Raw genomic sequence first — 26,578 nt, 5'->3', positions numbered from 1 at the left:
CTGCAGGTAGTCTTTCCATGTAATATTTTAAAAATAGAACCAGTCTGACTCAAGATTGGGATACAGACAGACTCAATCCTCATACTTTAAATGAATTGTCTGAGCTGTGATGTCACCTTTTGTTATAAAACATTAAGTTATCTCGAGAAGGTGACTTAAAAGAAGTTCTGGGATTTTCATATTAATGAACCAAAACCTGTAACCCATTCTCAAAGATGAAAGACTTAGCAGCAATCTAGATTTGTTGACGATATCATTTTAGTTGCATGATACTATAATCTTTTCCTACAAATTCTGTGTCTTATGATCCTGCTCCACAGCTACCTGATGAAGAAGCAGTGCTCGGAAGCTAGTACTTCCAAATAAACCTGTTAGACTATAACTTGGTGTTAATTGATAATTATTTACTATTATACTTTGTCAAAATTTGAAAAGGATTCTCCATTACCTGTAACATTCAGTAAGTTACAATTAAAATACCATTGGACATTAGGATTCTTAGGTCAGTCAATTGTATTTTGATATGGATCCTATCTAAAGTTCAGAGTTGCCATGGAAACTAAAGGTGGAATGCGGAATTGTCTGCCAAAACAGGCCAAAACATTATGTGTTTCCAAGATGGAGTTAAATGTAGTTTTTAGGGCTAAAGGGATCAAAGAATCTGGGGAGAAAATGAGAACAGGCGACTGAGCTGACTGATCATCCATGATCATATTGAATGGTGGAGCAGGCTTAAAGGGCCGAATGGCCGAGTCACATTTCTATTTTCAATATTTCAATGAATGGGAACAAATTGTACAGTTGACAGAGATACATAATAACTAAAGATAGGGCCTCAACAATCTGAGATCTTAATATCTGCCTTCTGGGAAATTAGAAATGGGTAATAAATGTGAGCTTAGTCAGTGACACCCTCATCCCGTTAAAGAATGTTAAAAAAGCCTTGTCATCTGAAACCTAAGGTGAGCCCATTTACATCATAACAATCCTCTCAGTCTCTGCAATTTCCTCAAGTCTCTAATCTTTCAAGATTTTTGCATTCTTCTTCTCAGTTTAGCATCTTCAGCATCCTCGATTTTAATCACTGCACTAATATTGTACATTTAGTTGCCTTGAATTCCCTCCCTCAACCTCCCTGCCTCTCCATCCTTTTTCCCCATTTCAGGCACTTCTTAAAATGTACCTCTTTGATCAGATTTTGCTGTGCGTGTACCAGTTGTTTCCTGTCGGACTTTATTTTCTAACCCTTCATTGAAGCATCTTGGAATGTGTTTCTTTATTCACTCATGGGGCATGGACATGGTTAGCTGGCCAGCATCTTTTTTAAGTGCCTATTGCTGGTTGGCCGTTAAGAAGGGGTGGTAAACTGTCTTCTTGAACCACTGCAGTCCACACTCTTAAAATAGACTCATAATGTTCTTAGGGAGGGAGTTCTAGGACTTTAAACCAGCTACAGTGAAGGCATCGTAGTTTATTTCCAGGATGATGAATGGTTTGGAGGTTAACTTGCAGGTAGTGGTTTTCCCATGTATGTGCTGCCTTTGGCCTTCTCGATGGAAGTGGTTGTGGTTTGGAAGGTGTTGCCTAAGGATTGCTGGTGAATTTCTGCAGTGCATCTTGTAGATAGTACACACTGCCTGCTACTGAGCATCGGTGGTGAAGGGAGTGGATGCCTGTGGATGCAGTGCCTGTCAAGCGGGCTGCTTTGTCCTGAGTGGTATCAAGCTAGAGTGTTGTTGGAGCTGCACTCATCCAGGCAAGTGGGGAATACTCAATCGCACTCCATCCTCATGCCCTGTATATGTAAGACAGGCTTTGGGGATTCAGGATGTGATTTCCTGGCCTCTAACCTATTCTTGCAGTCAATGTGTTTATGTGGTGAGTTCATTTGAGTTTATGGACAATGGGCATCCCGAGGATGTTGATTATTGGGCTTTCAGCAATGGTAGCACCATTTGATACCAAGGGACGATGATTAGACTGTTTCTTATCAGAGCTGGTCAGAGCTTGGCATTTATGTGGTGTGAATGTTATTCGCTGATTCTCAGCCCAAGCCTGGATATTGTCCAGATCTTGTTGCATTTGAACATTGAGTGCATCAGTGTCTGAGGAGTTGCAAGTGGTGCTGAACATTGTGTAATCATCGCTGAACATCCCCACCTCTGACCTTAATGAAGTAACTGAAGATGATTGGGCCTAGGACATGACCCTGAGGAACTCTTGTAGAGATATCCAGGAGCTGAGCTGACCAACCTCCAAAAAGTCACAACCACCTCCTAAAATACCAGTTATTACTCCTGGAGTGTTATGTTAATGGAGTTGTATAAACAGAAGTTATTGCTGCTATCTCATTAGTATGTTCTGAGTACCAGGAAACAGATCTAGTTTTAATTCCATTTAAACACCCAGTGAAAGCTTTTTGGGTAGAATGCCAGTTAAAATACGAGAAAAACGGAAAGATATTAGCTAGAAATTGATGGCTATTATAGAGTGACACAGCATAGAAACAGACCCTTCCGTCCAACTTCTCCCTGCCAACCAGGTTTCCCAAATGAAGCTAATCTTATTTGCCTGAGTTTGGCCTATATTCCTCTAAACCTTTCTTATACATGTACCTGTCCAAATATCTTTTAAACGTTATAACTGTACCTCCCTCCACCACTTCTTCTAGCAATTCATTCCACATATGAAAAAGTTGCCAGTCAGGCCCTTAAACCCTCTAGTTTTGAAATCCCATACCCGAAGAAGAAGACCTTTGTTGTTCACCCTAACGATGTCCCTCATGATTTTATAAACCTCTATAAGGTCACCTCTCAGCTTCCTATGCTCCAGGGATAAAATGTCCTAACCTATCCAGCCTCTCCTTATAACTCAAACTCTCTTGTCCCAGTAACATCCTTCTAAATCTTTCCTGCACCAATTTAATATCATCCTAACGAGTTTTGAGAAGATTTGTAGCTCAGGTTGAGGTTCTGTATGTAGGTTCACTCGCTGAGCTGGAAGGTTCATTTTCAGATGTTTCGTCACCATACTAGGTAACATCATCAGTGAGCCTCTGGATGAAGCACTGGCAGCATGGCCCACTTTCTATTTATAGTTTTAGGTTTCCTTGGGTTGGTGATGTCATTTCCTGTTATTTTTCTCGGGGATGGTAAATGAGATCCAAGTCAATGTATTTGTTGATAGAGTTTTGGTTGGAATGCCATGCTTCTAGCAACTCTCGTGCATGTCTCTGTTTGGCTTATCCCAGGATGGATGTGCTTTCCCAGTTGAAGTGGTGTCCTTCCTCATCTGTATGTTACATATGTATGCCACCAGTGCCTCATCTGGAGTCTCATTGATGATGTTACCTAGTATGGTGATGAAACATCTGAAAACAAACCTTCCAGCTCAGTGAGCAAACCTACATCCCTAATAACATCCTTCTTATAGAAAAGCAACCAGAACTGTATTTACTACTCCAAAAGTACCCCATCAGTGTCCTGTACAGCCACAAGATGACATCCCAACTCCAGTACTCAATGTTCTAACTAATGAAGGCAAGTATGCCGAATGTTTTCTTCAGATTAGATTAGATTAGATTACTTACAGCATGGAAACAGGCCCTTCCGCCCAACAAGTCCACACCGATCCGCCACCCACCCAGACCCATTCCCCTACATTTACCTTTTCACCTAACACTACGGGCAATTTTAGCATGGCCAATTCATCTAAACTGCACATTTTTGGATTGTGGGAGGAAATCGGAGCACCCGGTGGAAACCCACGCAGACACAGGGAGAATGTGCAAACTCCACACAGAGAGTCACCAGAGGCAGGAATTGAACCCGGGTCTCTGGCGCTGTGAGGCAGTAGTGCTAACCACCGTGCCACCCACTCACTGCCCTGTCTACCTGTGATGCCACTTTTAAGGAACTATGTACCTGAACCCCCGAGGTCTCTCTGTTTCACAACACTCTCAAGGGCCTACCATTAACTGTGCAAGTCCTGCTCGGATTTGTTTTATCAAAATGCAAACCCTCTTGTTTATCTAAATTAAACTCCATCTGCCAGTCCTCAGTCCACTGGCCCAATTGATCAAGATCCCATTGTACTCCAGGATTACCTTCTTCATTGTCCACTATGCCCCCAATTTTGGTGTCATCCACCATTTTATGAGCCATGCTTGCTTATTCTCATCCAAATCATTTGTATAAATGACAAGCAACAGTTGACCCAGCACTGACCCAGTGGAACACCATTGGTCACAAGCCCCCAATTCAAACAAACAATACTGTACCATCACCCACTGTCTCCTATATCAAACCAATTTTGTATCCAGTTGACTGGGTCTCCCTCGATCCAATGTGATCTAACTTAACTAATTAGGAGACAGTGATGTCTACAGATGCTGGAGATCAGAATTGAGAGTGTATTGCTGGAAAAGGGTGTTCCTGATGAAGGTCTCTGGCCCAAAACATCGATTTTCCTACTCATTGGATGCTGCCTGACCTGCTGTGCTTTTTGAGTGACACACTCGTAACTTTACTAATTAGTCTACCATGCAGAACCTTGTGAAAGACCTTGCTAAAGCCCATGTATTAAGTGCAGCAGTTGTGTCCCAGGCAAAAGGCTGAAAGATTCTTTAAGTGTCTGATTGGCAGCCATCTAAATCAACTCTTAGACAGTTTCTGGACATCTCCACTGCCTGTTTTATGCCATCTCTGTTTATTTCAATTCTACACCTTCTCAGCTCAATAACTTTCAGCAGTCTCCCAGAACAGCATCAAAACACTTGCAGTTTTTTTTTTGAAAAAGTCTTGATTAGCCAGCTTTCGGGAACTTCTGTAAGTCCATGATCATATTTACCACTTACGCCACCAAAGCCCCAACCTCAATATCAATTCCAACCCATCAGTGAAAATTCTTTTTTTCTAATTCATTCAGGGGATGAGGGCATTAATGGCCAGGCCAGCAGTTATTACCCATCGCTAATTGGCCAGAGGGTAGTTAAGTTTCAACCACATTGCTGTGGATCTGCAGTCACACGTAGGCCTGACGAAGTGAGGATGGCATTTCCTTCCCTAAAGGACATGAGTGAACCAGATGGGTGAAAGATAGTGAAACTCTCAAAACCTGTTTTTTACTTATTGTACTGCTGTGACTGTATATTCACTAAGTGACTTGAGGCTATGCGGCATTCACAGTTTTCATTTAGTGAATAGTTTGTTCTGAAATAAAAGTAAAATTTGTTTTATTTCAACAAGCACGACTTATGATTTAGAATTACAACAGATACAAGCTCTGGCATCAATGTGTTATCTTTATAAGTAAGTGGAGTTGCAGGGTAGTGAAGAAGGTAATTGGTATGCTTACCTTTATTGTTTAGTGGATGGAGTATAGGAGTTAGGAAGTCATGTTGTAGGTGTACAGGACATTGGTTCAGCCACTTTTAGAATATTGCATTCCATTCTGCTCTCTCTGCTTTAGGAAAGATTAGATTAGGTTCCCTACAGTGTGGAAACAGGCCCTTCAGCCCAACCAATCCACACCGACCCTCCGAAGAGTAACACTCCCAGACCCATTTCCCTCTGACTAATGCACCTAGCACTATGGGCAACTTAGCATGGCTAATTCACCTGACCTGCACATCTTTGCGACTATGGGAGGAAACCCATGCAGACACAGGGAGAATGTGTAAACTCCACACAGACAGTCGCATGAGGCTGGAATTGAACCTGGGACCCTGCTGCTGTGAGACAGCAGTGCTAACCACTGAGCTACCATGCCGCCCTATGTTGTGAAAGTTGAAAGGGTTCAGAAAAGATTTACAAGGTTGTTGCCAGGTTTGGAGGATTTGAGCTACAGGGAGAAGCTGAATAAGCTAGGGCTATTTTCCCTGGAGTGCTGGAGACTGAGAAATGACTTTATAGAGGTTTATGAAATCATGAGGGGCATGGATAGGATAAATAAAGTCTATTCCCAGGGTATAGGAGTCCAAAACTAGAGGACATGGGTTTAAGGTGAGGGGGGAAAGACTTAAAAGGGACCAAAGGGGCATTTTTTTCACACAGAGAGTGCTGGGTGTATGGAATAAGCCACCAGAGGAAGTGGTGGAGGCTGGTACAATTACAACATTTGAAAGGCATCTGGTACATGAAAAGGAAGGGATTAAAGGGATATGGGCCAAGTGCTGGCAAATAGGACTAGATCAGTTTGAGGTATCTGGTCAGCTTGGACGAGTTAGACCAAAGGGTCTGTTTTTGTACTTAACATCTCTATGACTCTATGTATCCTAACTAAGATGAGAAATCGGAATGCCAACACATTCTCTTACAGGAAGCTTCTGAACTTTGCTCAAGAACATCATGAGTGCTCACCATGGGGACCTTTACAACCTTTGTTTCCTCACTGTTCCTCCTGAAAAGTGGTTCCTTAGAAATAAGTACTCAAACACTTACGCTAAAATATTGACCATTTCAGGGAATTTACCAATAGAACAATGCTCCAACTTTTATCATACAAACCTTTCAGATTGATGCAAAGCTGTCAATTTTTAGTAATGACCTTTGTGGAAATTCAAATGAACAATTAATATTTCTATTATTAAAACAACAACAGGGAAATTTGCCACATCTTTTGATACTCTGAAATGAATTTATATTTAATATATTTATATATAATATATATACATATAAAAAATATATATTTGTATTCAGTAAACTGTTTTTTAAGAAAGATGATTGTCATGAGAATTTAAAACTTCTGCCACTCTGTCTCCACAAGTTCAGTGGATGGAAGAAACAGAATGCAGAAATGACTGATGTGTTACCATCTGTTCTCTGTTCCTGGCTAATTTCAGTTATGCCCAGGTCTTCTGATGAACATGTGGTGTCGGAATGGGACATGCTTTGAAGTTACACTCAAATCTTATTAAGAACATAAACTGGAGCTAAAGGTCTCAGAGCAACAACTTGCACTGTATTGAAATGTTCTTTACTCAGCCACAATGGGAATATCAGACATTGGTGGTAAAGCAATGAGAAAAATGAGAACAATAGTGTGATTCAACCAGTGAGATCATCACAAGCAAATGGCCAAGATGAATTATGAGGGCTGATGTTTCTGACAAAGAAAACAGAAATCTCCTCTGCAGCAGGTCAGCTGAGACTTACATGGAAAATATTCCTAGGAGTGTAGTCAGACATATTGGGTTAACTTGGGACAGCACAGAGCGTTGGTTCAGAATGATTAGAGAGTGACCAATTTTCTGTCCAATTCAATGAAGGACAGGAGGTTGTTCAATCTCAGTTTTGGTTCTACATTCGCACACAGAATCTCCTCTGTGTACTGGTGATAGTTGAAAAGGGGAATGGAAAAGCACAGCAGGTTAAGCAGCGTCCAAGATGCAGGAGAGTCGACATTTCGGGCATAAGCTCCTTGTCAGGAATTATTCCCGATGAAGGGTTTATGCCTGAAATGTCGGCTCTCCTGTTCCTCAAATGCTGCCTGACCTACTGTGCTTTTCTAGCACCACCCTTTTTGAATCTGATCTCCTGCATTTTTAGCCCTCACTTTCTCCCTGGACTGGTGATATAATATGACTAATGAATGTCTGCCAAGTACTTAAGCATTCAGACACAATTTAATCACTTCAATGTTTCTATGTGTTTCAATCCTGATGAAATCCCATTTAATTTTAACCCCAGCTCTTACATTTGAAAACCACATGAAGCAATTGAAATTGTACCCTATAAAATGCTAACAACTTCTGGATTGTATTTGTATCCAGTTGATGGGAACTTGGGAGCAAGAGTAGGCTATTCAGCATCTCAAACCTGTTCTGCCATTCAATGACATTATGGGTGATCTGTGGCCTAACACCATAAATCTAGTTAGAGACAAACAAAACGGCAGAATGCTGGAATCCAAAGTAGACAAGCAGGACGCTGGAAGAATGCAGCAAGCCAGGCAGCATCAGGATGTAGAGAAGTCAAAATTTTGGGTATAATCCTTCTTCAACACTGGTCTTATACCCAAAATGTTGACTTCTCCACATTCTGATGCTGCCTGGCTTATTGTGTTCTTCCAGCCTCCTGTTTGTCTAACTCCATATATCTGTTTTTGGCCCATATCCCTTAATACCTATGCTTAACAAGAAATTTATTGATCTCAGATTTAAAATTTAAAATCAGTAACAAAATTTAGCTTTTCTGATTAGAATATTTGATGTTTAAAACAAAACTAAAATGACTTTTTAAATTTGCTCTAATTTTCACAGTGATTGTGGTGCTGTTTGTGGCATTGAGAAGGCAAAGGAAAAAGGAGATCTGTATGACATCGAAAGAAGATATCAGAGACAATGTAATCAGTTATGATGATGAAGGAGGTGGGGAGGAGGACACCCAGGCCTTTGACATCAGCACCCTGAGGAAACCTGACTTGATAGAGGATGTGCAGTTGCGCAGAGACGTCAAGCCAGAAAGCCACCATCCGCAGCGGCAGACCATCATAATACAAAACCACACGGACATTAGAGACTTCATCGATCAGAGAGTGCAGGAGAATGATGCAGATCCCAGTGCACCTCCTTATGATTCCCTGGTGACATACGCTTATGAAGGAAACTGCTCGATAGCTGAATCACTCAGCTCCTTGGATTCAGTTCCCACAGACACAGATCAGGATTACGATTACCTCACTAACTGGGGGCCTCGCTTTAAAAAACTTGCAGATCTTTATTCTCCAGAGAAAACTAACAGTCAACAAAGTAATACTGAACGACAGTAAATTTGAGGTTTGGCAAATTTAAGGACAAGTTGACTTTTGTCTTTTTTTTAAAAGAAAGAATGGCTGCCATTGTTACTCGCTCTGTCAACTTATTGTTTTACTGTGAGATAGTTTTATTAGGTACCACAAAGATTGGATCATTGTGAAATTGGAGAGAGGCTGGCTGGTGCAGTGTCTTTGAAATGTTTTGGCCATGCAATTGTAAGTGAAAAGGAAAACAAAAAAGCTGCAGGTTTTTCTGTAACCTTAACTGAAGTGCCTCAAAGAACTCTGAACACTGCAGATGTCTATGCTCTCCAGTAAGAGTGTCAGTTTTTATTATACAACTAAAAGGTGTTCTTAACTTGAATTAAATCACATTTACTTCAATAAAAGAAGCGATGGAGTAGATTTAGGTGTTTGTGTTAATAATATTGATTTTTGTTTTGGACATGACCTCTACAACTAAGAAAAACATTGATGCCTAATGAGCACATGTTACCCTCCTCAACATTTTCCTCTCTGGGGCCTCTGTGTATCTCTCCCTGTCAAACACATTCATGCTGTTGGAAGTCCATGACAGGTACCATAACGGATTTCACCATGAGTCTTGTCAATCTGCTATGTGATGAACTGACAAGAAATTTATTATAAAGGAATGGAATTGGATCTGACAGTATTTTCCCCTGTCAAGTTTTATATCTGAGAGTGAACTAACGTTACAATTGAGAGTAATGTCAGTCACAACATTATGAAAGATCTCAAAACCCTTTGATGTGTAGCCCAAAATGCTATTGCTAAAATTACTTTGCAGCCAGTGAAAAATTAAAGCATTGTGTATTAATCCTGAATTATTTTGTATCTTTGTAAAAGACTTTTTTTCACCTCCTGCAGAGATACAGATGGAAGTAATGCCAGGGGCTCAGAGCTCAGAGCATGGAGCTCATTCCTGCAGCCAGATTCTCTGAGCTGTGAGAAAACAAAAAAAATTACACATTTACACTTGGGGACTTGGAGCCAATCCTAGGGCTGTCCCACTGAAGTCTCCAAACAACACGACTGCCTCGAAGGATGAGGAATCCAATTCCCAACTACTTGTCATGTCATGATCCATAATTTGAACTTCTGACCTGGAGGGTCAGTTCATTACACTAAAGTATAAAACACAGGACAGGATACTGATAGATGGGGCCCCTGAAAGACAAATGTAAGCTGTATGTAGCCTGTAGCCAGGGAGAATAATAGTTTCATAGAATTTATGAAAGAGGCCCTCCGGCATTCAATTTTGCACTGACAAAATAACTAATCCAGATTTACACTAGACTCACTTTCCAGCACTTGGTACACAGCATTGAATATTGTGACATTGCAAATGCTTATCCAAGCTCTGTGATGAACAATACAGATAAAGAATATCAATGATGTAGTCAGTCAGGTCCTGACAGGTGTCTGTGAACTTAACCCACAACTGAGCAATGAAACCGTTTGAAGATAATTTGATATAATGATGTTCATGATGAATATTGACCACAGACCACAATGGAGGGAACTCTCCTGCTTTTCCTCTGACAGTACAGTTGGACCCAAAAGTATTGGCATAACCTTGGTTGAACATCTCATTCAGATATCAGCACCTTGGACAGCGGAGTGCCCCCACTGCCATCTGACTGGAGCTGAGTGAGAACTTTCCGAATTCATGAGATTCACATGAAGGACATGACCAACAGGTTACCTGATCGGAACTTGCTGTGAATATAGTACCTCAGGTGCTTGCTGCAAATTTCAAAAAGGAAGATTCAACCACAGAATCACACAATTGTTTCAGTGCCGAAGAAGGCCAGTCAACCCATTGTCTCTGTATGTCTCTTAGTATGAGCATCTTCACTGAGTGCCATCCTCTTGTAACCCTGCACATTGTTTCTCAATAAACATTTAACTAATGCTGTTGAGAATATTTTACTTTAACCTGCCTCCACCACACTTACAGGCAGTGCACTCTAACTTAGAAATATTTTTTCTTGGTTTTTGCATTTGCTCCTTTGCAGAGCACTTTAAACATGTGCCCTACTGTTCCTGAAGCTTTATAAGTGGAAAGTTTCTCCCTATTTACTCTATCTAGCACCTTATGATTATGAATGCTTCTGTCTGATTCCCTCTTTGCCTTCTGTTTTCCAAGAATAGATGCACCCTCTCTAAATAATCCTCCAAATGAATTGCTTCATCTTTGGAAACATTTTAACAAATCTGTTCTGTGCTATCTCTTTCTTCTTATTCTTCCTAAAGTGTGGCACCATGAACTACACACACTACTGCAGCTGAGGTCTAACACCTGCCTTATACAGGTTCACCATTACCTCCCTGCTCTTGTACTCTATGTCCCTATTACTAAAGCTTATGGTGCTGAACGTTTTAATAATTGCTTTCTCAACCTGTCCTGCTACCTTCAATATTATTTATGTATAAACCCCGGTCTCCCTGTCCCTGCATCCCTTTTAGAATGTTACCTTTTGATTTAGGTTGTCCCTCCTGTTCCTTCCATCAAAATGTAATACTTCTTTGCGTTGAACTCTGTCTGTCACCTGCCTGCCCTCTCCAGCAACTTGTCTGTGTATCTTTGGATTTCTACAATGTCCTCTGCACAGTTGACAGGACCTCCAAGGTTTGTATTATCTACAAAGTTTGAAATTGTTCCCTGCATACGTTGATCTAGATTATTAATGTAAATCAGGAAAAGCACGGATCCCAGTACTAACCTCTGGGAACTTCGCTTCAAACCCACTGTCAGCCCAAAAAGTATTCATCAGCAATTTATACTCTGTTCATGGATTTTGTTAATGCAGGAGGAAGACTGTGAAACACCTGGAATGGAGCCACAGAGAATCCTGCTCCATTGAATGCCTAGGATATCGGTGCAGTAGCTGGAGTGTTCAACCGGGGAGGGTGCGATAATTCAAACAGTGGATGGTGGTTCATGGTGCACTATATTAGATGAACACTGATCAAAACCCAACCCGACCCCCCCCCACCCCCCCACTCCTTCCTCCTCTCCATTAAATGACTCTTCCACAAGTCTCCCATTGGAACTGGGAGTTGGGTTGGGGGGAAGGTGGAGTTTAACTGGTGGTTGTACCGATAAGGGAATATCTTACTCAGCTATGTTAATAATGCCTTCTTTGCTGCTCCTTTGGATATAGATTCCCTACAGTATTGAAACAGGCCCTTCTGCCCAACAAGTCCACACCGACCCTCCAAAGAGTAAACCAGCCAGACCCACTCCCCTGCCCTATATTTACTAATTGACTAATGCACCTGACACTATGAGCAATTTGCATGGCCAATTCACTTAACCTGCACATCTTTGGATTGTGGGAGGAAACCAGAGCAAATCCATGCAGACAGGGAGAGACTGTTAAAACTCCACACAGACAGTCACCCAATGTGGGAATTGAACCCAGGTACCTGGTGCAGTGAGGCAGCAGTGCTAACCACTGAGCCACCATGCCGCCCCACATTTGCTGTTGTGATGTGTGAATGATTGTGTACGATTGGATCAACAACCTGGTCCTGATGCGAAACTGACTGAGGTAGGGATAACATCTTTCCCTCAAATAGACCTCTCCCCTGGCTATGCCATTCACCTCTGTTCTCACACCCAGAATCTTATTACCAAATCTTATCTTGGTCTGTCTGTCACAACGGGGAGAAAGTGAGGACTGCAGATGCTGGAGATCAGAGCTGAAAATGTGTTGCTGGAAAAGTGCAGCAGGTCAGGCAGCATCCAAGGAGCAGGAGAATCGACGTTTCGGGCATAAGCCATTCATTCCTGAAGACGGTCTTATGCCCTAAACGTCGATTCTCCTGTTCCTTGGATGCTGCCCGACCTGCTGCACTTTTCCAGCAACACATTTTCTGTCTGTCACAACCCTCATTTACCCTCCTTTCTCCCACTGCCAAGCTATGTACTGTGCCAACGTTCATACAGTGATAACTACTTTGCTCTCAGCCTAATGTTGACTGACTTCTCATCCTTTGATGATTTCAAACTCCAACTCAATTTATTATATTCATTCCTCTGAGTTCATCATCTCCCAATCAGCATTCTTTTCCTGCATGTAAACTGGTCCATCTTTATGCATGACCATCCTATAGGCCTTGCCATCGGAATTGGCCTTGTAACTCTCACCATGATGAGGAAGGTAAACGGTACTCTCTCGGATCATTCTCTATCCATGACCTTCTCCTCACCAACCTGACTTCTTTTAGTGTCTGCCCCAGAAAAATCTCTCTCCCAAATCACTTACAACTACATGTTCATAATCCCAACTATTTAGCTGCTAACTCCATTCACCACATGTTTCTCCAGCTCCTGATCTGTTCCACTACACTCTGCATTCACATCAATCTTTGCACTAGTCCACATTTAAACCACCCTGACCAATCCCCATGATATGCCCTCATCTCCACTCCTTTATGTTTCATGGATGCAAAATTAAACCCAACTAATTGAATCATTCACTGTCAGATCTGGCTCTTGCTCTCAACTGCAGACTTCCTCACTATTTTCAGGATCCTCTGGAATGCAAAGATAATTCCTTGTTTCTTGTTTTTACTGCACAAGGTCATCTTAAACTGATCTCCTCATCCTTCTCATTCTCATCTCTGACACCTTAAAATATCTATTCAGCTGCTCCTGCCAATTCCATCCCTTTCCTTGACCCACTGACAAAACCCTCCTTTAATGCTTCTCCTGAGCTAGTTTTCTCTAGTTCTGTTCCAGTTTTATCCAAACTCATCTTCTGAACACAGTTCACATCTGCTGTCTCAACACACCCTACTGAGCTGCTCACCACTCAACAGTCAATCCTGGATTCCATGCTAGCTTGCCTATTAAATCTGGTGTGTATTCAACATCCTGCTCTCCCACATGCCCCACTGAAATAAATCTGCAACCCTTTGGTCATTGCAATCTTCCACTCCACCTCCAAACTCGCTAAGCTCTGTAAAATACCTAAACGTGTTGCCATCTCCTGAATTGAAACTCCACATTTGAATTTCTCCAGTCAGGTTATTTCTCCTTTCATAGAACCAACATGGTTCTGATCAATGTCACAAATCACTCAATGATTATGATAAATTCTCTACGTTCATCTTCCTTGGTCTCTTACCAATCTTTCCAATGGTTTATATCACCTCGTCCATCTCCAGCACCTACCCTCTATTTTACTGTGGTCTAATCTGCTCTCACCTGGCTGCATTTTTATCTATTCCAGCAGAACCAGAGATTCTCCCATTCCCACACCATTTCTTCTGGTTTTTCTAAGGATCTAATCTTGGGTCCCTATTTTACAATTATGTGTTACCCCATAACAACCTCATCTAAATGCACCTACACTGTCCCACTCTTGGGGGAAGAAAAACCTACTTACATGCTATGGCCTCATTATGATTCCATAAGACCATAAGACATAGGAGCTAAAATTAGGCCATTCAACCCATTGAGTCTGCTCCGCAATTCAATCATGGCTGATATGTTTCTGAACCAAATTCTCCCGCTTTCTCCCCATAAACTTTGATCCCCTTGACAATCAAGAACCTACCTATCTCCAACCCATGACCAATGTCATTGACTCTGAACTATCCTTTGACATTATCTGAAAATCCAGCCAGTTGTACAGAGCAACCAGTGTACATCATACGCATGCTGGTGTTCGCCAACAGTGCCTCACCACTGGCTTTCTCACCCCCTTCAATGATGCTCCATGGTCAGACAATTTACCTGAGTTCTAGGATGATTATAGCTGCTATTGTCTTTGAATGCTGCCATTGACTTCATTTATCTGCCACCATCTCTATCCCCCTCAATGGCAATTGTTCTGAGGCTGACACAGACCTTTGTATTTCTTCAGCACTGAGATGAGCTTCCAACTTCATTTCCATGTCATCAGTAAGAATGGACATTTCCATCTCCATAACATCACACGACTGCATTTATCACAGCTCATCTGCCAACAAGATTGGCAATGATTGGCTAACACTAGTGCATCCACTAAGCCACTTAGTCTTCACCTTAAATATAAGGTGTTCTCTGAAGGGAAGGTGCTGATGTTGAACTGGGTTGATATCAATGTTGAAATTGACCTTCTCCCAATTCGAACAGTTACTAGCTGTTCCATATCATATTCCATCATGAATTTGAACCTTATCGAATCATGGGCACTATTGCCAAACTGCTTGTCCACTGATCAGTTTCATTTCACAAGATCAGGTCTAGCACTGCCCCATCCCTAGTAGGACTATCTATGTACTGACACAAAAGGCTGTCCTGGATAAGGTTCTGATCAGAACCCTGTTTGGAATATTGTGAGCAGTTTTGGGCTCCATATCTAAGGAAGGCTGTGCTAGCCTTGGAGAGGGTCCAGAGGAGGAGGATCTCAAGAACGATCCCAGGAATCAACGTCTTTTCATATGATGTGTGGTTGAGGACTCTAAATCTACACTCTATGGAGTTTGGAAGAATGAGGAGGAATCTCATTGAAAACTACAAAACACTGAGAGGTCTAGATAGAATAGAGATGTTTCCACTAGTAAGAGAAACTAGTACCCAAGGGCACAGCATCAGAGTAAAGAGAAGACCCTTTCAAAGTGAGATCAGGAGGAATTTCTTCCGCTGGAGTGTGGGAATCTATGAAACCCATTGCAGCAGAAGCCTGTGGAAACCAGGTCATTGAGTGTATTTAATACTGAGATAGGTAGGTTCATGTTTGGTCAAGGCAGCAAGGGTTACAAGGAAAAGGAAGGTGCATGTGGTTGAGAAAGATGATCAAATAATGGAACACTCAATGAGCCAAATGGCCAAACTCTGCTCCTGTACCTTATGTCTTATGGTCATTTGTCATTTATCATATGTGTGAGGTGGTTAAATCACTTGTAAAATGACTGTCATTAAGTTTCAAAATAGCTTTATGATGATAGGCACTTGGGGGCACCCTTAACATGTGACAGGGCTTATACAAACACAGTTTTCTTTTTGCTTTCATCTTTCAGCATTTAATAGCTTCATTTACAACGTCGTTGTCATTTTGTGCACATATCAGTGTTTCTTTTTGGATGCCACTCCTGTTTTTACCAGACTGGCTTTCTCCTGCTTATCCCATTGCCTCTTTCCCAGTTCTCTGAAGGTTTTGCCTCAGTGCTGGGATTAGCTTTGTGACTGTCAGTTGTTTTCCACAGAACCTCATTTTCAGTAACCCTTGAATGTGAGAGGCAGTGGGCTGACAGTCTTGGCATTCACAACCTGTCCGCTCCACAGACTGCATGTACACTTGTAGCATCAGAATGAGGACTTTGCTTGATTTGCCCCCCTAGGGGAATACTGTTGCACAGATAAACGTGGTTAGTTCATGGGCACTTCAATTTAAACCTGTGCAGCATCTGTTTGAACCAACTTAAACACTGGGCAATCTATACAACACGGTTATCATCACAATTAATTGTTTACTTTGAAGAAAAACTGCACATTTTGAGAAGTAATTGTTCCATATTTTCAATTTATGGCTGTTGAACTGCATTGCTGTATTACTATTGAGCTCCATATTACTTACTAAAGCAAACAATGATAATTGTAGGAAAAGGAAAGATACCAAAATAAAACAAAAAACTGCAGATGCTGGAAATCAGAAATTAAAACAGAAATTTCTGGAGAACGTCTGGAAGCATCTGTGGAGTGGAAGCAGAGTTAATGCTTTAAGTCCAGTAACCCTTCTTCAGAACTGAACCCATGAAGATGGATCACTGGACTTGAATCATTAATTCCACTTTCTCACCGCAGATGATGCCAGGCCTGCTGAGTTTCCAGAAGTTTCTATTTCACCACTGAGATTCCAGTTAGTTTTGGGCTTGACATTCTCTCCAGCTGAACCTGCAAATAATCTCACCTTGGGAGGACCAAACCTCCGAGGTTCAACGTGGAAGTTCAAGTTTATATGCAAGCTGTACTTTTCTATTTTCTTCGATGGATGCTTCACTTTTAATAGTATAGCTGCTGATTATTTATGAGAAAATTAGCATTGGAGAAGAGCATGTTTTGAAAGCAGAGGACTAGCCAAACCGGAAACTGAATTGGTTCCAAGTATTTCTCATGCTGTACTTCTTTCCAAACAAGAGAGTGGACATTTTTTTAAATAATGGATGTTGAGATGATTGCACCATCAAATTCCATCTGCAAAACACTGATCTTCCAGTGTGTGGCATTGTAACCTAGTCATACTGCAACAGAAATATTCCACTCAATTATGCAAAAGTAAACCCTGCTGTGAGTATATTGTAAAGTATCTTCATAGTCAATATTTTTAACATGACTGGGCACTGCAGAATTCTCCATTGACTGAATTCCGCCCCTGAGGAATTCTTTTCCAGTAGTAAATTTGTGATTTCAGCATGTGCCATTAATGACAAACCAATGTACAACGATGATTCCTTATAAGGCAGGAGGTAAATAAATAATCAGTGAGCACACCACCAGGGTAGGCGAGGGAGTAGGTGCTATTTATATAGAAGGATGTAGAAAACAAATGAATGGGTGTACTGGAGCATTGCTCTTGTACGGAATGGAGCAAATGAATCAAGATTGGCATACAGACGGGAGCAGAATACCTTTCGTTCTGTCACCAGGAAAGCCTATATTTTGTGGCATTAAAATTAAAAAATGTACAATAGCAGCCCGGAGTTGGCTGATGAATCACAGCCAGAAATAGAGGGGACAAAACAGCTCAAAGGCACAATTGTTTATGCAAGTTAATTCCCCACAGTCATGGAGGCACTGAATACCAATCCCTCCATTTCACAAATGAAGATAAAACTTCCTCTGCACAAGATCAAATCCAGTAAGTAACTCTATTCTTCTTCCTTTTTCACATTTATTAAAGGGATTTCTCTGGTTCTTAATTGATCAAAAACTGCAACAAATCTTTCTTTCCATTCATAGTTAAGATCTTGATATAAACGGCAAAGACTGGAAATATTTACCCAATGAAATTATCTCCCTTGGAAGTTATCTACTTTTCCATAACAATTAGAAGAATGTTCTACTGTACTTTTTGCTAATGCCACAAAATCATGGCAGCTCAAGTAGTGAAGGGGGTGGAGGGGGACAGATCTATAATTTGGGGAAACACAAGTGTCCAACTGTAGCTGGGATTGGGCCTGGGTCTGGAAATTTGTTAGAACTGGTTCCAAATCTTTAACATTGAATGTATGAAGCTGCATGTAAGTAAACCCCTCAGTAGAAGTGCATTTGCAATTCCAGTAAGTTATTCACTGAATTACAGTGGTACGAACATAGCCTTTGCAATTTAATACTGAGTGTGGTTCTCCCAGACTGCTGAGACCTTGCCAGTGAAAGCAAAGGGAGAATACAGCAGCAATTGATGGTTCTTAAGAAATAGGCCAGTCTGTTCTGAAATCCTGCCTTTAGCTTTCATGTCTGATTGTTTGAAAAGCTTAGTTAGCAGAGCTTGTACTGATAGGTTAGTTTTCAACATTAGATCACCTATATTTTGGGTTGTGCACATCCCACATGCACTTTGGCTCAGTGTGGAGACCACTCATGGCTGCGATATTTCGGCCCTCAGACAAGGATAAGGAAGATTATCATCAGCAGTGGCATCAGGGAGAGGCACTAGCCAGCTACACATACACCTCCTTGTCCACCAGAGAGAGGCCCAGCAGGATTACATAGCTCAGAGGAGGCTATCGACTGAACACTGGGAGCACAAGCAGAGGTAAGAGCATGTCAGAACACTCATGCCTCACGATGTGGCAGATTTGGGGAAAGCTGGAACACAATCTGGGCCATGAGCAGCAGCATGCAAAGACACTATCATCTTTAACTTTGTCGCCTTTGGATCCTCTCAGGGCTCTGCTGGAGATATTTGCAGGATTTGGCTGGCTCACAAAAACGTAAGATGGATGACTGATGGCATGCACACCAGGGATGCCAAAGATGTCAATCTTCACTGTGAAGGTGCCAGGCTGAATGAACAGGTGTTCAGATCCATGGCTGTTACTGTCTGTGGCAAATTTCAGGATGTTAGTGACTTTTGTGCTTCACACTTAAAGCATCGGGGGAGGTTAGCTTAGTTGGCTGGATAGCTGGTTTGTGATGCACAGTCACACCATTAGCATAGGTTTGAATACCACATCGGCTCAAGTTACAAGGAAGACACACCCACCTCAACATCATCCTTCGGCTGAGTCATGGTATCCCCCAGGTTAAACCCACCACCAGTCATTTCTCTCTAATGACAGTGTAGCTTTATACTCCTCTCAGATAATGCTGACCTTACCTTGCTTTATTTAAAGCATTGTCAGATCATGGAGGATTTCCACTCCATCCGTGCACAGTGATAATGCAACGACTGAAAATTTTTGAATTTTAGTGAATTTTAGCAAGATTTCTAGCGTGTTGACACAATCAGAGCTTTGATATCCATCCAGCTTCACTCATCACTTTGTACCTCCCGGCAGCGAACTTTGGACATATCGGAGGGAGAAGGTGCATCTAAAACAGAGAGTCTAAAACAGAGAGTCTACAGATAGGTCCAAGGAGGAGAAGGAATTCAACCAGATCACCTCCAATGAATCATGTCAATGCATCAGGAGGTGTCATTACTGAGAGATTCACTGAGCCCCCACTCATTTAGTTAATTAACGATTACATGCAAACATCACTCCAACTCCCTCCTTCTAAGAGCCACCAATAAAGTGAACCGGAGGCAGACATATAAAAGAACAAAGCTCTCCCCCAGGTATTTGCTGTTCTGAGTGATCAGTCCTCAGCAGAGGCCTCACCTTCATTCCCCTACGGTCTCGGATTAACGAGTTCAACACGCTGCGTGACATCGAACAATTCTTCCGCCGCCTTCGCCTCCGCGCCTACTTCTTCAACCAGGATTCTCGCCCACCCTCTGACGACCCTTTCTCCCGCCTCCAACACACCTCATCCACTGGAAACCCCGTGCTGGCACCTTACCCGACCTCGACCTCTTCATCGCCAACTGCCGCCGCGACATTAACTGCCTCAACTTCTCCACCCCTCTCACCCACTCTAACCTCTCACCCTCGGAACGTGCAGCCCTCCACTCCCTCCGTTCCAACCCCAATCTCACTATCAAACCAGCAGACAAGGGAGGCGCGGTAGTAGTTTGGTACACCGACCTTTACACCACTGAGGCTATACGCCAGCTCGCGGATACCTCCTCCTACTGCCACCTTGATCATGACCCCACCTCCCACCACCAAACCATCATCTCCCAGACCATCCATAACCTCATCACCTCAGGGGATCACTCATCCACCGCCTCCAACCTCATAGTCCCACAACCCCACACCGCCCGTTTCTACCTCCTGCCCAAAATCCACAAACCTGACTGTCCCGGCCGACCCATTGTCTCAGCCTGCTCCTGCCCCACCGAACTCATCTCTGCATACCTCGACACGGTCCTGTCCCCCTTAGTCCAAGAACTCCCCAGCTACGTTTGGGACACCACCCAGGCCCTCCACCTCCTCCATGATTTTCGCTTCTCCGGCCCCCAACGCCTTACCTTCACCATGGACATCCAGTCCCTATTCACCTCCATCCCCCATCATGAAGGACTCAAAGCCCTCCGCTTCTTCCTTTCCCGCCAAACCACTGACACCCTCCTTCGACTGACTGAACTGGTCCTCACCCTGAACAACTTCTCTTTCCAATCCTCCCACTTCCTCCAAACCAAAGGAGTAGCCATGGGCCCCCGCATGGGCCCTAGCTATGCCTGCCTCTTCGTAGGATATGTGGAACAGTCCATTTTCGCAGCTACACTGGCACCACCCCCCACCTTTTCCTCCGCTACATCGATGACTGTATTGGCGCTGCCTCGTGCTCCCACGAGGAGGTTGAACAGTTCATCCACTTTACCAACACCTTCCACCCCGACCTCAAATTCACCTGGACCATCTCAGACTCCTCCCTCCCCTTCCTAGACCTTTCCATTTCTATCTCGGGCGACCGAATCAACACCGACATTTACAATAAACCAACCGACCCCCACAGCTACCTAGACTAGTTCATCCCTTGTGGTTGGACGGTTCCTAGGTGGAAGATGAGGCGCTCTTCCTCCAACCGTTGTGTTGCTATGGTCTGGCGATGGAGGAGTCCAAGGACCTGCATGTCCTTGGTGGAGTGGGAGTGGGAGTTGAAGTGTTGAGCTACGGGGTGGTTGGGTTGGTTGGTCCGGGTGTCTCAGGGATGTTCTCTGAAATGTTCCGCAAGTAGGCGGCCTGTCTCCCCAATATAGAGGAGGTCACATCGGGTGCAGCGGATGCTGCACCCTGCCCCCTGTAAAAACGCCATCCCATATTCCCAATTCCTTCGTCTCCGCCGCATCTGCTCCCAGGAGGACCAGTTCCAAAACCGTACAACCCAGATGGCCTCCTTCTTCAAGGACCGCAATATCCCCCCAGCCGTGGTCGACGATGCCCTCCACCGCATCTCTTCCACTTCCCGCTCCTCCGCCTTTGAGCCCCGCCCCTCCAACCGCCACCAGGACAGAACCCCACTGGTCCTCACCTACCACCCCACCAACCTCCATGTACAGCGTATCATCCACCGTCATTTCCGCCACCTCCAAACAGACCCCACCACCAGGGATATATTTCCCTTCCCTCCCCTATCAGCATTCCGAAAAGACCACTCCCTCCATGACTTCCTCATCAGGTCCACATCCCCCACCAACCCAACCTCCACTCCAGGCACCTTCCCCTGCAACCGCAAGAAATGCAAAACTTGCGGCCACATCTCCCCCCTTACTTCCCTCCAAGGCCCCAAGGGATACTTCCATATCTGCCACAAATTCACCTGCACCTCCACACACATCATCTATTGCATCCGCTGCACCCGATGTGGCCTCCTCTATATTGGGGAGACAGGCCGCCTACTTGCGGAACGTTTCAGAGAACATCTCTGAGACACCCAGACCAACCAGCCCAACCACCCCGTAGCTCAACACTTCAACTCCCCCTCCCACTCCACCAAGGACATGCAGGTCCTTGGACTCCTCCATCGCCAGACCATAGCAACACAACGGTTGGAGGAAGAGCGCCTCATCTTCCACCTAGGAACCCTCCAACCACAAGGGATGAACTAAGATTTCTCCAGTTTCCTCAGTTCCCCTCCCCCCACTTTGTCTCAGTCAAATCCCTCGAACTCAGCACCACCTTCCTAACCTGCAATCTTCTTCCTGACCTCTCCGCCCCCACCCCACTCCGGTCTATCACCCTCACCTTGACCTCCTTCCACCTATCACATTCCCAACGCCCCTCCCCCAACTCCCTCCTCCCTACCTTTTATCTTAGCCTGCTGGACACACTTTCCTCATTCCTGAAGAAGGGCTGATGCCCGAAACGTCGATTCTCCTGCTCCTTGGATGCTGCCTGACCTGCTGCGCTTTTCCAGCAACACATTTTCAGTTCTGAGTTAATTCCAACCCTACCATTCAGCACAATGGAAAAGGTCACTTGCTGAGCAGAAGTAAATAAAATCAGAGAAATCAAAAGTGGTGGAAATACATAATATTTATGTCGTCCAAAAAAAATAACAGGGACTTAAAATTTAACACACTTTCCTGTGCCACAAATCTTTCCCCTTCATTAAAGTGGAGCAGACTGCTCAGTCCCTGGAGTAAAAGCAAAATCCTGCAGATGGTGGAAATCTGAAAGGAACATAGAGGATACTGGAGAAACTCAGCAGCTCTGGCTGCATCTGTGGAGAGAGGAACAGAGTTAATGTTTTGAGTCTCGTATGGCTCTTCTTTACAACTCTGTAGTTTGAAATGGGTCAACCCAATGTCTCCCCCACCTTCACCTGTACAGGGGCAATGACAGCTTTAAGGACACTGAGCAGCAATGGTGGGGGTAGCAGGTGGGTTCTGTGACAGGGTGTGAAAAGGGATGTGGGGGGGATGCAAGGGTTTGACATGGAAACAATTGTGCAATTCCATATCCCAATTCATCACCACGCTTTCATGAGTTACTTCCACTTCCCAACCAGTTTTGACCCAGAGAGTGTCAAGATGACAGTATCATGAATCCTATTTAAGTTGTAATGCAGACTATACAAGCCTCTTCTCAAGGTCACAGTGCACGCGTTCTTATGTTTGATTCGCTTTATTCATCGATAAAGATATTGTGCCACTTATCCCAGAAACAACACTCTCTGATATCCCAGCAAATGTCCCAGTTTTGCTGGAACACCGGCATTCTTTAGAAGTGCTTCAGAAGAATCCTATTCATCAATGGTCCCTGATGTTCAACATCCATGCCCAAGTGAGGTGAACTTGGAGTGTATTCGACAGTCTGGGACAGGGATGTACTCGAGCTGCTATCTTTGCACACACCACCCACTCTTACACACGTGTGATGTGGGAGGCACAGTGTGAAGGTTAATGGCTCTCTATATTTGCATTCTCACCCTGCCACCTCCCAACAAGGTAAACCTGACCAATCAGAGAAATTGCAGAACATTAAAGGAACTTTGTCAGGTTTACCACATATCTTCTGGGTCCTGCTATAAAATGTCCTTTCCTACAGGATTACTCAAATCAGCTAAACTATCTCCTGGTAAAATATATTAACAGGCATATCAGAGCAGAAACAACCTTTTTTTAAGAAAAGTTGCCATCATTTAGAATCCTAATGTAAGAATTCTATGATATTGGTATTGAGATGTGGGTTCGTGAGGTTATAGGCAAAAGACTACAACTTGATATACTTGCTGTTGAATATTTATTGTAAGAATCATTCCTAAGTTGCTCTATAATAATTATTACTGTATCAGAGAATATCAAACATAATAATAGTGTGACTGTTCTCCCTTAAACGTTGTTTACTTTAAAAAATTGGAAATTAGTCAAATAGGTTTAAAGAAATCTATGCATGCAAGACAGCATGGTATCCTTACATTGTCTTGTCTCAACATTGAAGAGGCATTTCAGTGGTTAAACTAGACCTTGTACTAAAATGGCTGACTCTTGCAAATGTTCTTTTTTAATATATCTCTGGAATACTTATCATTTGTTTCTGTGGCAGACTGTCTTTGTTCATTGTACATCCAAAAAAAAAGTATTATCATTTTTGCCTATTCTGTTTTCTTACATGAATTACTTTAGTTAAAAATAGTTCTCTTGTCTCATTTCTGTCATGGAAGTTTGGCAACTCTCCATGGTCCTACAAAGTTCCATGTTTTTGTCTGTATATTGGTTTATGGCACCTATTCAAATGCTGGGAACAGTACATTTTATTTAAAGTTATCACTATTAACTTAATTAGCTTAGAATCAAAAAGAGCTATAGTGTTGCACAGCATGGAACCAGACCTTTGTTCCAACTCGTCCTTGCCGACCAGATATCCCAATGTAATCTAGTCCCACTTGCCTGCATTTTGCTCATATCCCTCTAAACCCTTCCTATTCTTATACCATCCAGATGCCTTTTAAATGTTATAATTGTATTTGCCTCCATCACTTCCTCTGGCAGCTCATTCATGTTAATGGTTGCATTAATTTGGGCAATCTCTTGATGCGAAAACACAATTATTTTCCCTGCTGGTCTTACCAAGGTATTTCGAAATATTCTCATTCTGAAATGATGCAAGATCTGTACAAATTCTACAATGGTGCAATGCAGGTTGAATTGAGATGGTGATGGTGGTGAAGTGGTCTTTTTGAGGTAATCTTTTGTTCAGGATCTAGTGGAGTCACCTTTGTTGTCCTGAGTTGATCATGGAAATACTTTTGGTACTGAATCCATGGGAATAATACTTTCACATTGCTGGTCTCACATTGGTCTACAGCTAGAACAGCTTGTTCTAACCTGAAACCATCTTCCTCCCGTCAACAGGGACATTTATCCATGTGGGGACCCTTACAGTCCCCAACATCACGTCTAAAATCTGGAGTATTGTATGCAGTTTGGTCTCCTTCTCTGAAGAAGGATGTTCTGGCAATGGAGGGAGTGCTATGAACGTTTACCAGACTGATTTCTGGCATAGCAGGACTGATGTGTGAACATAGACAGGATCAATTAGGAGTATATTTACTGGATTTTAGTAGAATGAAAGGGATTTCATAGAAACCTGGGACAAGACAGAGTAAACATGGGAAGAATGTTCCTGATGATGATGGAGTCCAGGATCAAAAAGTCAGAATTTAAGAATACAAGGTAGGCATTTGGGACTGAGATGAGGAAAAACTTTTTTTCACTCACAGAGTGGGGAACCTGTGGAATTCTCCACCACAGGAAGTGGTTGACTCCAAAACAGCTAAGTACGGTTTCTGTGGCTAAAGGGATCAAAGAATATGGGAGAAAGCAGGAACAGGGCACTGAACTCAATGATTAGCCATGATCATATTGATTGGTGAAGCAAGCTCAAAGGGTTGGATGGCCTACTTCCTTTTTCTACGTTTCAAACAGAAATCACTAAAACCAGAAATAAAATTTAATGGTTTTGTCTATCAATTCCATTTATCTCACTTCCAATGTCAAAGCCATCAAATTATTTTTTGGGGGCATCCCTTTCAATCCTGCAGCTCATTTTGCCTCATGTGGGTTATCATCGCACCCTGTTCACATTGGTGAGTGGGGAAGCTCAGACTGAGATGGACACAGAGTGCCTAAGTTAAACAGGCATGGGTAGGTTCACAGTACCTACTCCAGAGATTCCCATGTGCCAGTGAATGTCCTTCACCCTACCTGATAAAACCAGCACAACGCAAACATCAAATTGAGACAACTTGCCTCAGCACATTGAATCCAAAACTGGACTGTAATGGCGGGAAGTTAATTCCGAACGTAAGCAAGTTTTGTTTGTAGTAAATTGAACTTGTCACTTTAATAACTAGGGAGTGGGACCGTTTGGAAACAGATTACTTCAATATTGACAAACAGCATCTAAAAGTGTTTTGTGGAAATAATTTAAAATGTTTCTTACACTTTTCTCATCAGTTTTAACTTAAGCCTGTTAAAGACCTATAAAAGGAGACCAATATTGCACTTTTAAGGGCAATTACTTTAGCTACAATTGTTATACAAGAAACAAAATAAATTCCTGTCAATCATGATAAATTGAATTGGTGCCGAGTATAAATTACAACAAGTAACTCAGAACAGTATTAATTCCTGTGGAGTTCATACAGAAATTGGTTGTTCAATTCAAATGTAGCCCACCAGCAAGTCACAAGCAAGGTCCTGCAGGCACAAGTGAAACATTATTCTTTCTCCTATCTCAATGGTACTTTTGCAATGGAAGGAAAGTAATCTCCGTGTCACTACTACAACTGGTATTAAAAGAAAGTTGAGACAGAGTTTTCTGCCAAATAAAGTGACATTTGTATTGCTTTGCAGTTAGCCTTGTATAAATACAAATATACAAACAAAGAACAGGATTAGGCCATTCAACCCTTCGAGTCTGCTCTGCCATTCAACAAGATCATGACTGGTCAGATTTTAACCTCAATTCTACCTTCCTGCATTTCCCTAGTAACCTTCCATCTTCTTGGCCAGCAAAAATCTACCTACTTCTGCTATAAAATTATTGAAAGATTCTGCATCCACTGCCTTATGAGGAAGGGAATTCCAAAGACTCACTCTGAGAGAAAAAGATGCTTCATCATCTCTGTTTTAAATGGGCATCCCCTTATTTTCCAAAAGCAACCTGTGTTCTAGATCCTTGCACAAAAAGAAACATCCTCTCCACACCCACCAGACCGCTGCAGGGTCTGATATATTTCAACTCAGTCACC

At 42.8% G+C, this 26,578-nt stretch overlaps 1 protein-coding gene across 15 annotated transcripts in view; it reads left to right on the top strand.

The window, feature by feature from the left end:
* The window catches only part of LOC140464827 (cadherin-12-like), a 627,324-nt gene extending 616,672 nt beyond the window's left edge, over positions 1–10,652 (top strand). For all 15 annotated transcript variants that reach the window (XM_072560318.1, XM_072560312.1, XM_072560316.1 and 12 more), the window contains one exon: positions 8,261–10,652. In XM_072560318.1, the coding sequence (XP_072416419.1) occupies positions 8,261–8,769 (509 nt within the window). In that variant the 3' untranslated portion in view covers positions 8,770–10,652. The remainder of the gene's footprint in view (positions 1–8,260) is intronic.
* Positions 10,653–26,578: the final 15,926 nt, after the last annotated feature.

The sequence above is a fragment of the Chiloscyllium punctatum genome, chromosome 41, assembly GCF_047496795.1.
Source record: "Chiloscyllium punctatum isolate Juve2018m chromosome 41, sChiPun1.3, whole genome shotgun sequence".
In the NCBI taxonomy this organism is placed as follows: domain Eukaryota; kingdom Metazoa; phylum Chordata; class Chondrichthyes; order Orectolobiformes; family Hemiscylliidae; genus Chiloscyllium; species Chiloscyllium punctatum.
The sequence above is the reverse complement of the archived record's forward strand: the minus strand, read 5'-3'. Positions and strand labels throughout refer to the sequence as shown.